The 12,793-nt window shown below is 41.4% G+C and overlaps 1 protein-coding gene across 1 annotated transcript in view; it reads right to left on the bottom strand.

Annotated features, from left to right (window-relative positions):
- Positions 1-11,072: 11,072 nt before the first annotated feature.
- The window catches only part of SCEL (sciellin), a 119,933-nt gene continuing 118,212 nt past the window's right edge, over positions 11,073-12,793 (bottom strand). The window contains exons 20-21 of the mRNA XM_074944248.1: positions 12,318-12,420; positions 11,073-11,603 (exon numbers count right to left, since the gene is read on the bottom strand). Coding sequence (XP_074800349.1) covers positions 11,587-11,603; positions 12,318-12,420 — 120 coding nt within the window. The 3' untranslated portion in view covers positions 11,073-11,586. The remainder of the gene's footprint in view (positions 11,604-12,317; positions 12,421-12,793) is intronic.

Genomic DNA, 12,793 nt, shown 5'->3' with positions numbered 1-12,793 from the left:
CAAGGAGCTCAATGTATTTAGCTTCACAAAAATGAGGTTACAAGGTGACTTGACTACTTGACTACCTATATGAGGAATAAATATTTGATAACAGGCTTTTCAGTCTAGCAGAGAAAGGTATAACATACTCCAATGGGTGGCATAAATGGGAATAAACATAAACAAATATATAAATTCAGACTGGACATAAGATATACATTTTTAACAGTGAAGGTAATTAACCACTGGAACAATTGACCAAGGGTTGTGGTGGCAATTTTTAAATCAAAATTGTATGTTTTTCTAAAAGGAATTATTTTGGGAAAGTTATATGGTCTGAGTTATACAGGAGATCAGACTAGATGATCACAATGGTCTCTTCTGGCCTTCGAATCTATGAATCTATATTAAGGCACCAATGGTTAAAAAATAAACCACCTAAACTTTCTTTCAAAATTCAAATTGGACCAGGCACAAAACTTTTCTGAATTTCCAGAAATGTTTGTGTAATGTATTTTTATGAACCACTACACTTCCTGAATCTAGATGGGATTAGAACAGGAACTACCACACAAATAACTCTTCCTGCACCATTTCCGACCCATCTTTGTGAGAATTCCCATACACTTTCTCAACAGAGATTTAGATAAGGATGCAACAATTTGAATTCTTATGTAAACCAAGCATCTCACCTTTAAAGTTTTTTGCTCATCAATAGATGTATTATAATCAAAGACTGAATTACCCAAAAAAAAAGAAAAAAAAAGTGACGGTCATTCTGTGGAAACTCAAAAAGATAGGGTGTCTCAACCATCGTTCCAGTGCTGCTCTGTCAAGGGACACCAGACTGTTGTGATGGGCTCCAACTTCTGAATTCCACATTCTGCTAAGCCCCCTAGGTCTGGGTTGTGACTGATCACTGAGCCTCGCTCAGGGTCTCTCAGGTGCAAAACTCGGGTGCAGACCCTCTGTCTGACACCACTCGTGAGCAGTAGGATCACACAGTCTGGCCACCTAGACCCCAGAACCAGTGCCTCAGCCCACCCAAGCCCCCAGTTTGTTCAGACACCTTCCTCCCAGAGATCACCTAGCTATGGGGAGTGCTGTTTTCTAGTTAACACCTTCAGGCACAACATAACAGTGCAGCAAGGAACACAGTCTTATCAAAAAAAGAAAAGGAGTACTTGTGGCACCTTAGAGACGAACCAATGCCACCAGTACTCCTTTTCTTTTTGCGAATACAGACTAACACGGCTGTTACTCTGAAACCAGTCTTATCAAAGGAACTTCTTAAACAAACACACTTTGCTCCTAAAAAGCACAGGATTGTTACAGATCTATGGAAAACAACAAACTCCTGAACGTAACCTCCTTAGTCTGACCTTACACCCTTTTGTGAGTGCTGAGTTTGATCCAAGTCCTTTAGGGGAGGCAAAAATCTCTCCTGCTTCCAGTCCCTCCAGTTGTGTCTACTGTTCTTGGCTATGAAAGGGATTCCCTGGCTTAGAAAGCAGCTACCTTTTGAAATGGTCCCTTGCCATCTTTGGATAGGTGGTCAAGCAGAGAAACTGTCAGTGTCCCAGCCATGTATTTAAACTTGGGAGAAGCAGGGGCAAATGCAGCTGTTCCAACTCCCTGCTACCCTAACAGGCTACAGTGAAGAGTCCATTCAAAGGCCAAGGCTCTGCCAACAGAAACTCCATTGTTCAAGCAAAGGAGAGTGGTTCAATGTTGTTCACCTGTGATTGCTCTATAACAGCTTTCCGGATATAGTCTCCTCACTCCATATTAAATCACTGTTATAAAATGGATGGTGTAATCCATAATGATGGCTGCAATTACAAATTACATTAATAAAACCAGATGAAATGCTTTACTGGGCACAGACATGTTCCCCAAACTATCACAGTGGGGGTAAGAGGCTTGACTGAATGAGAAGTGTAAACTAAGGCTGTCAAATGATTTTAAAAAGTAATCGCGATAAAAAAAATTAATCACGATTAATCACACTGTTAAACAATAATAGAATACCATTTATTTAAATCTTTTTAAACATATTGATTTGAACTGCAACACAGAATACAAAATACAACACAGAATACACAGTGCTCACTTTATATTATTATTTTTGATTAGCAGTATTTGCTCTGTAAAAAAACAAAAGAAATAGTATTCTTCAATTCACCTAGTACAAGTACTGTAGTGCAATCTCTTTATCATGAAAGTTGAACTTACAAATGTAGAATTATGTACAAAAATAACTGCATTCAAAAATAAAACAACATAAAACTTTAGAGCCTACAAGTCCATTCAGTCCTACTTCTTGTTCAGCCAATCACTCAGACAAACAAGTTTGTTTACATTTGCAGGAGATAATGCTGCCTGTTTCTTGTTTACAATATTACCTGAAAGTGAGAACAGGCGTTCGCATGGCACTGTTGTAGCCATTGTCGCAAGATATTTATGTGCCAGATGCACTAAAGATTCATATGTCCCTTCAAGCTTCAACCACCATTCCAGGGGACATGCGTCCATGCTGATAACGGGTTCTGCTCAATAACCATCCAAAGCAGTGCAGACTGAAGCGAGTTCATTTTCATTATCTGAGTCAGAAGCCACCAGCAGAAGGTTGATTTTCTTTTTTGGTGTTTCGGGTTCTGTAGTTTCCGCATCAGATTGTTGCTCTTTTAAGACTTCTGAAAGCATGCTCCACACCTCATCCCCCTCAGATTTTGGAAGGCACTTCAGATTCTTAAACCTTGAGTTGAGTGATGTAGCTATCTTTAGAAATCTCACATTGGTACCTTCTTTGTTTTTTTGTGAAATCTGCAGTGAAAGTGTTCTTAGAGTGAACAACATATGTTGGGTCATCATCTGAGACTGTTATAATGAAATATATGGCAGAATGTGGGTAAAATAAAGTAGGAGACATACAATTCTCCCCCAAGGAATTAAGTCACAATTTTATTTATGCATTATTTTTTTAACAAGCATCATCAGCATGGAAGCATGTCCTCTGGAAGGGTGGCCAAAGCATGAAGGGACATACAAATGTTTAGCATATCTGGTACATAAATACCTTGCAATGCTGGCTACAAAAGTGCCATGCAAATGCCAGTTCTCACTTTCAGGTGACATTGTAAATAAGCGAGCAGCATTATCTCCCGGAAATGTAAACAAACTTGTTTGTCTTAGCGATTGGCTGAACAAGAAGTAGGACTGAGTGGACTTGTAGGCTCTAAAGTTTTACATTGTTTTGTTTTTGAGTGCAGATATGTAAGAAAAAAATCTACGATAAAGAGATTGCACTACAGCACTTGTATGAGGTGAATTGAAAAATACTATTTCTTTTGTTTGCCATTTTTACAGTGCAAATATTTGTAATAAAAATAATAATATAAAGTGAGCACTGTCCACTTTGTATACTGTGTTGTAATTGAAATCAATATATTTTAAAATGCAGAAAAACAGCCAAAATATTTAATAAATTTCAATTGGTTTTCTATTGTTTAACAGTGCAATTAAAACGGTGACTAATTGTGATTAATTTTTTAATCGCAATTAATTTTTTAAGGTTAATTGCGAGTTAACTTTTTTAATTGCGATTAATCGACAGCCCTAGTGTAAACTGCTGTAACTACACCAATGTAAACACATGGGCACAAAACCCTAATCTAGACACACTTGCCAATGCAGAATAGGGCTTGAACCTGTAAGCACCATGTAATATGGGAATATACACATTGCTAACATAGGAGTATGAATACACACCACCTTCACTTGTAAATAGCTTTATCTCCTAACTCCCTGCAGTAAAGTAAAATGCAAGCACCAATTACACTACTTTGTACACCTTCAAAACACTTTATAATTCAAAATATTTGATGGTTTTAAATCATAATAATAGAACTTCAGTACAGCTAGTTGTTTCCTATCCTCAGTTCTTGATTCCAAAACTTGGGCCATGCACAGAAAGGGAATAGATTGAAATTCAATAGATGCCAGCTCCCTACAGAGACAATGGTATAGAATGGGGTGGGCAAACTTTTTGGCCTGAGGGCCACATCTGGGTATAGAAATTGTATGGCAGGCCGTGAATGCTTACGAAATTGGGAGTTGGGGTGTTGGAGGGGATGAGGGCTCTGGCTGGGGGTGCGGACTCTGGGGTGGGTCCAAAACTGAGAAGTTCAGGGTGCAGGAGGGGACTCCGGGCTGGGGAAGGGGGTTGGGGGTGCGGGTGGGGGGAATGAGGGCTCCGGCTCGGGGTGCAGGCTCTGGAGTGCAGGATGGTGGGACCGAGGGGTTCAGAGGGCAGGAGGGGGATCAGGGCTGGGTCAAAGGAGGGGGTCAGGGGTGCAGGCTCTGGGCAGCACTTACCTCAAGCATCTCCCAGAAGCAGCAGCATGTCCCCCCTCTGGCTTCTACATGGAGGTGTGGCCAGGCAGCTCTGCGCACTGCCCTGTCCGCAGGCGCCACCCCTGCACTTCCCATTGGCCCCTTTTGCTGGCCAATGGGAGCTACGGGGGCAGCGCTTGGGGCGGGGCAGCATACAGAGCCCCCTGGCTGCCCCTACATGTAGGAGCCAGAGGGGGGATGTGCCACTGCTTTTGGGAGCCGCGCAGAGCAAGCCCTTGACCCCACTCCCTGGCAGGACCTTGAGGGCCAGATTAAAACGTCTGAAGGACCAGATGTGGCCCCCGGGCTGTACTTTGCCCACAAGGATAAAACAAATGTTTGCAAGGACCCCAGTTTTAAACACAAAAGGTTGGAGCCTGCTTCTGTTGAAATCACTGGAAGTTTTACCATTAACTTCAGTGGCAACAGAACATATGCCAACACTCCATGAATGGACATGTCCTGAGATTGTATGCTTATTATTGCTTTCCAAATTCTCATCCTCCACTTTTAAAAGCTCTGCGTCTACTTGTCCTTAACTTTTTTCTTTAAAGTTCTGCCTCTAATCTGTCTCCTCCTCCTGTCGCTTTTATGCTTCTTTTGAATATTTTGGTATAAAAGTACTCTCATGAACATCAGTTGCAGATTAGCAAAAATTCCTTGTTCCACATTAGGAGATATATTGGCTTGAACTTTTTCTCAGAAACAATTCAGATCTTGTGTTGTTGTCTTGGTAGGTGATTTTAAGTTCTGGATGCCCTTTTTTTAAACTCACTAACTGGCTGATTACTTTGAAAATAGGTGTCCGTTGAATGCATAATAGTGTCATGACTGACCCATGGGTTGTCTGCATGATTTAAACTCTGATATTGACTTTTATAGGACAAAACCAAGTAATTGCAAGTCTTGGTGTAGAGAATGAGAATGTAGCTGTTAACGTATAATTGTGATACGGCAATGAAGCTCCTAGCCAGTTATTAAAACTACAAGGTAGTTAGTTTGAGGAAGATGTTCTGCTTTTGTCATGATCCATACACATAGTTATGAATTATGTTTTGATATGGTAGTAGTGCAGAGAGGCCCCAATCAGAATTGGGGCCCCATTGTGCTAGGCACTGTACCAAGATATACAAGATAAAGTCCCTGCCCTAAATAGCTCACAGTCTAGGAAGACAAGTGCATATTAAGGTTGAGAAAAGAGAAATTCAGTCAAATTAGTACAATTGTTACATATATTTGTATTTCAATAGTTGTAAATATTTATTATATTATTAATAATGATGAATTATCTATAAATAAAGTGCTAACTAAACTGCCTGTGCCCTGAAAACCATCACTGGCTAAGTTCTTAAAAGCACCACAACAGACGTGGGTCTTAAAGAGAGATCTTAAGAACAACACAGTGGCCTTACAAATCACGTAAGAGTTAGCATTAAAAGAGGCATGCAGGTGATTGTCAGAGAAACAGATGATTGGGTTAGCAGAGCTGGCACTGCTGGCAAGAGGGAAGGAGGCAGCAGGGATGATGAGGCAAGAAATAAGAGCAGACCAGTAAGGAGAGGGGTTGCAAAGAGTCTCGAAGGTTAGAATGAGAAGTGGGATCTCAATGTGGTGCCATTGCTATTAATCTTTGGTTTTGTTACAAAAAAGTCAACAAAAACCTCTGTTTTAGTCCTGAGCCACTTGTCACTGTCCTTTTAGCAGTAGAGATAAAAGGAGAGAGGGGGAATTTACACAGAAAAGAACCACAAGGCCAAGAACTGACCCTGGGGGAGGCCCACAGAAAAGAGGGCTCAGATACCACATTTATGTCCAGGAGAATGAGGAGGGAGGAGCCTGTGACTGGTGCAGCTGAGGAGCGGGCAACATGGTGCTACCTTTCCATTCTCCTGACCTTGCACCAAAACAACCGCTGGTGTAACTTACAGCAGCTTTAAGATTTCTCTAAATGATGCTGCCTGCAGACAGTGCCTGAGGCAGCAGTATCAGAGTATCACTCTATCCCACCCACCCTGCTTCTGGCACATATCATAAGGCACATGCTAGGGATAAGTGGTGAGACAGGTAACATAGGAGGCTTTGCATATATTGATATAGGAATGATTATTCACGGCTCTGCACCTTGTGTAGTCATTGACATCTATGCAGATTGGGGTAAAATGCGACCGTTCCAATTTGGTATGTTCCATACCCACTTTGCATTCAGCTTTGAATCGCTGTAAATGATTTCACAAGGTGCAGGGAAATGGGGAATCCGCTTTCTTCTCCACTCACACCTGTATAAATCAGGAGTCACTCCACGGATGTCAATAGATATGAAGTGAGCTGTAGCTCACGAAAGCTCATGCTCAAATAAACTGGTTAGTCTCTAAGGTGCCACAAGTACTCCTTTTCTTTTTTCTTTTTACGAATACAGACTAACACGGCTGTTACTCTGAAACCTGACAATAGATTTACACTGATTTTACATCACGGTTAGTAAGAGCAAAATCAGATCTGTGGTGGGGGGTATATAGAGATTTAATAAGTAAGCAGAAAAATGATATATATTAGAGAGTTAGAAAAGTTAGCCACCGGTGCCTCCCCTTGTGCCCAGTCCTGCCCCTTCCCATCTGCCCCCCCCCCCACGCCTGCAGGAGCCAAGATCACCCCCACCCTGGCCCCCGGCCTCAGCGCTGGGCAGCCAGGGGGTGAGGCCTCAGCCCTGATGTGCCAGGCAGCAGTGCTCCTGGCCCCGGTGCTCCGGGAAGCGTGGCCAGCCCCCATGCTCCAGGCGGCACGACCCCAGCACCAGCCGCCCTGACTTCATGTAGGAAGCAGGCCAGCCAGCCCCAGCCAGCCTGGGCCAGCCAAGCAGTGCGCTTTGGAAACCGCAGGAGGGGGCCTGGCCTGGGGGTGGAACATGGGCAGGGCCATGCTAGGTTTTTTGGGAAGGTACAGCCTATCCTTGCCTTTGATACCTGCCGCCCAAGCACACAACGTAGGGAGCCAAGAACAAATCACTGGGGAGGGAAGAGGCCTAAGAAGCAGGTAAAGTGACCAGATTATGTTAGAAGTGTCAGGAGAGCAAGGATGAGGGAGCAGAGACTAAAGAACCAGATCCAGATATCTATATAGAGTCCAAGTAAATGGGCTGCGCACAAGGGAACTACCCAGTCTATGAAAGGTGTAATAAAGTGGCCATGACATTTTGCTATGGCTCAGAGGTCTGACTACAAGCATAAGGTTTCACCCTGGCTTTCTTCAGCCAAGTTACTCCTTGCAGAGTGCCCTCAACAACACCTTCTGGTCCCAAGTCTCCCCAAATCTGTGTCCCAGAATTCTTAACTACCAGACACTTGGGCTTTTCCCCTCTGGTTCATCACCCCAATGGCATGAAACCTGCCCCAAATATCAGTTCTCTTTGGCACACACACAGTCTGCACACTAGAGACCTGCTTGGGGTAAAAATAAACAAAAAGTTTATTTAATAGAAAAATCACAGATTCAAAGATGGAAATAGTAAGGAAAAGCGAAAACACACAAGTTACTCCGAAAATAACCATAAAGACGCATCATCAAGCATTGTACATCTATATTAGCTAAATTCCCTTTTCTAATACAAATTAACCACTGCCTCTGAACAGTTTCCCAGCATGCCCTCTGTCTGAAAGGGATCCAGCATTTCACAGACAGCACCCCACTTAGATGTTGGCCCTCTGTTTCGATAGACATCACTTCAAAATCCTCCCTTCCTTTGTAACAGGGTTTGCAGGGTTTTTTCCTCTTTCTTTCAGACAATAGTAACGCAGAGCAGGGGAAACTTCCTCCTCCTTAGTCTTCTAAGGCCAGGTCTATACTACAAATTCAACCTTATGTCGACTTAGCCCTGTGTCTACACTACAGCACAATGCAGCCACTATAAGTCCCCCACTACACTGACCTAATAACTCTACCTCCACAAGAGGAGTAGTGCTTAGGTTGATGTAGTTAGGACAATGCAGTGTCTGTGTAGACCCTGCATTATTTACATTGCCTGTCAGTGCCATGCAGGCTGTCAGCACTGGTCAGCAGGGCTCCGCGCAGAGCCAACAGCCCAAGCTGTCAGCACCAGGCAGTGGGGCTCTGCACAGAGCCGACAGCCCGGGCTATCAGCATCCAACAGTGGAACTCCCAGCTGAGGGATTCACGCAGAGTCTACAGAACTGGGCTGTCAGCGCCTCACACTGCCACACTTAAGTCGGTGCAAGCGCTTGTGGTGAGGATTAGCACCACTGGCAGGGGAACTGTAGTGTGGACATGAAAAACCAAAGTAATTAGTGCGATGGCTGTACGTCTGTTACGTCAACTTAATTGTGTAGTGTAGACAAGGCCTAAGAATGGTGTTTCCTTTTCAGTGTCAATGTCTTTCCATTAACATTAATGGTCCATCATTGATTTTTTCTGGGTTGTAAAATGCTAGGTGCTGGGAGTTTTGTGTAAACAACTAGCCTGGAAGGTCCCCCAATTGCAATTGCCATTTTCTACACACATATACATGCATACATTCATAAACATAACCTGCATACATATCTCCTAATGACTCTTAAGTTCAGAACATTACAAGCTTTTAGCAGAGACTTTACGAGACATATTTATACATAACATTATATACAAGCTGTTGATTCAGTTGCTTGTTCTTTGGGGTTTCAGACACCCTTTTCTCCATTTGGGGTGTCTGGACCATGATTGTCACACCTGTGTTATTCAGTAAGTGAGTAATCCTCAAGTAAACTACATCTTTGAAACATATTAATATCTACTTTCCCATTCTATAAAGATTATTTCTCTCTCCATGTTTGTATTATTTTTTCCTTATTGCTTGATTCCTCCCCTTCTTTGGAGCTGTGCCCCTGCTTTGTAAAATGAAGTATCCATTACATGTCGAGAAAATGGTCTTGATGAATCACAAAAACCCACATAATTTACTATAGCATCCCTCAATGCAGCTTTTCAGTCTAATTTAAGGCATTATTGAAGATAAAGGATTCATTAAAACAGCTGCCTGCAAAACTGTTCCTTTGGATGTTTCCATGAAGCACCAGTCAAAGAAAAATTAAACGTTATAGCTAATGATATGCAAAAAGGATGCAAAAGAGATTTAGTTTTGCTACATGAGCATTGAGATGTTAATATGATATTTTTAAATAGATACTGCTGTCCAGTCCTTTTATGTGCTAAACTTCAAGCGCCAAAAAACTGTTATTACTTTTCAGCACATATATACATATAATAAAAACAACAATAAAACATATGGCACAATTACCATGGCTGCTTATCAAGTATGAATTCATGAGCACAGAATTATGTATTATTATTTTTATATTGCTGCTTCCCAGCCACTAAACATTTGTATTATGGATGGGCCTGAATCAAATCCCCAGATCTAAATGCCCCCACATTTGTTTAGATTTTCTACTGGCCCCTAACCTTTGCAATGGACTGAAACAAAATATTAGATGTGGACAACCCTGGCCTCTAGATCCCAGTGCTATGTTTCTAATTCATAGTTCTGTAACCACACACAGCCAATCTCAGATGATCCAGGTGCAGGCTTCCACCAGGACTGAATATGTATCCTCTAGTGTTAAATATTTTGGACCAGCTCTCTCCACGTCATTGTGGACATTGTTCCCTTATGAAGCAGAGAAGTCCCAGCACTCTTTAACTGGAAAGTATTTGTCAGCAGTTGGCTCAAACCAGGATTCATATTTACAATAACATGTTTATTAAAGTTGCTTTAATTAATTCACAAGAAGGTTTCATAAAAACCAGTAGGCCAAATAATCTTTTATGTAAGGGCTGCCTTGCCCCACACAATCTGCCTGTGAAGCCATCTTAACTAGGCCCTGGAAGAGGGTAGAGCTGAGGGACTTTCATGCCCATTACCCCTACTGCTACAGATTTGACAGGAAAGACAGGGGCGGGCATGTCTGGAGGAAGGAAGTATGGACAGGACACCCTGCACTATGCTAATCTTCATCTGTTTTTTGCCCCTTGTGACCATTGCAACTCTGCTTAAATTGCAGCAGCCCTCACACTGCAGGGGGACTGAACTGCACAGAATAGTAGCAAGATCATAGGACTGCAAAGGTGAACTTTAAGCCACACCCCTGCACAGCCTATACATGACGTGCACTCCATGCTGCTTGACCACATTGCAAGAGCTAGCCCATTAAGTTTAACATTTCTTCAAATAAATTGTTTTGATCTGCGTTACCCAGTTGTCTTCTAAGTAACAGCAGAGAAGGAATAAGAAATACCCAGGTAGTTCTTTCAACTAAACACTCCTTTCACCAGTAGGTTTTTGTCTGGGAATCAGTTGATTTCCACGTGCATTTTTATTTTTTTTACCCCTTTGAAAAAAAAGTATTCTTTCATAGTCACACTTGATCAATGATTTTTTGCTGAGATACAAAGGAGAAAAAATTAATGTTAATAATGTCAAATAATGTTAATGATGTAAAAGATCAAGCAAAGATCCCAAGACAGAATGCAGGAGCCAAAACCTATCACTGTAGCTCAATAAATCACTGAATTACTTTATGACTCTCAGTGAATAATGCAGAATATTGCTGACTCTTTGTGAACAGATGTATTGTGACAAATAATGAACAGTTCTTTTAATTTCTTTAATATATTTTCTATGCCAAGAAAAGTGCTTTTTATGTTCTTTATAATTAGCAGTCACAAGGTGTTTGCATAACCACCTTGCAAAAGTGTATACTGTATATAAGAAAGTAATGTCATGTAGAGTATACATTTTATAACTGTACTGGATAACCATAAGACCACTGGTTTTCAAAAACACATTGATTACAAATGTATCAATGTTAAAAACATAGCATATAAAGATAACAACTCTTTATTTGTTACCAGGCATATTTTGGATAAACAGAAGACAGGTCCTTCAAAACTCACAGGCAGAGATATGTCCTTCCATATGATACATTTCTACTTTTGCTAAATCACATGTAGAAATAACTTTCACACATCTGATGGACATATTGAACCATACATTCTGTTGCTCTCTGGAAGTATTTACAGTCATTTTAAGTCTCAGACTATGTTCCTATAGTGACTATTTAGTAATATTATATTTAGAATATGTCAGTCTTAACAAAAAAAATTAAACATTTTACATAGGTTTAATTATTAGGAAGATGTATTTATCCTAGTTTCTGGAAGCCAAAACTAGTAGATCCATTTTTCTGCAAGACAAAGAAAAGACTGAGTAGAAGCATCACAGCAAATAGACAATCAACACTTTCTAAACACACAAAAATGAAGGCAATTGAATTGTTGTAAAGAGATATTGGGGTCAGATACTTAGTGGTCAGATACTATGGGTAGGCATCCCCGTGCTAGGGTTGGGCTTCCTATGGGTAGGCATCCCCACCCCAGCATTAGAGTTCTTATGGGTAGACATCTCTTCCCTAGCATTAGGGTTTCTATGGGTAGGGGACTTTGGGCTAGGCTTACCGTTCCTATGGGTAGCAGTCCCGGCCCAAGTTTTAGGGTAACGTAAGATCGAAACAATGTTAAGTGAGAGGACATTAAGTGGAGAGTTACTGTATCACTAAGTCCAGCTTGCATGGGTGGCAAGATAGACTGGACTGCCCAACAGGACTGTCTGTGACTCCATGGTAAGATTGTTATAATGCTTAGAAATTCACACTTGTAACTGGGTTGGTGCAATCTAATTATAGAACATACAACTAGTTTGGGGTCTCTGCCCTGCTCCTTGACAGTATGCCCTGAGCACTCACGGCTGTGAGCCACTCTAGACAGTGTGACAGATGTCACCAGAAACCATCACTGAAACAAAAATGGTATTGCATTTTGTGAAAGATACTTTGGAAATTTGAGAGAGAAAACAGAGCATTTAATCCAATCTGCTATAGTGTAATCTTCCTGCAACTTACCTTTAATTTTGAAATAGCAGGGTTCACAATGCACAGTATTTCTGTAAATCCAAATGCTGTCTCCTGCTTTCAGATCTTCCAGAGGTCTTTTGCACACTTCACACTTTAACACATAATTATATGCACAGTCTTATGTAAAAACACATCCAAAAATCTGTCTAATATTTATTTAAGTTTCAGCATGTAAGCATCCAAGGACAGAATTGCGGCCACTAGTATTTCAGTGTCACTGAACACAATCTCTCCAAGGAATAGCAATCCTAATCAGCATAGTCAAATTATTATTTTCATGCGGTGCCCAAGGTTCAGTACCTTTTGCCTTGCAAACTGTAGATTTTCCTCCCCAATATTCTTAATTCCCTTTTCCACTAAGGTGTTTCAGATAAGTGTGCTGTTTAACAATCTTGACCTTTATGAAATAGATAGCTGAAACAACAGGATTCACTTCCCAAAACACAGGCCATGCAAGACTGGTA

The sequence above is a fragment of the Natator depressus genome, chromosome 1 (genome assembly GCF_965152275.1).
Source record: "Natator depressus isolate rNatDep1 chromosome 1, rNatDep2.hap1, whole genome shotgun sequence".
Taxonomy (NCBI): Eukaryota; Metazoa; Chordata; order Testudines; family Cheloniidae; genus Natator; species Natator depressus.
Note: the sequence above shows the minus strand (reverse complement) of the source record. Positions and strands in the feature narration are given on the sequence as shown.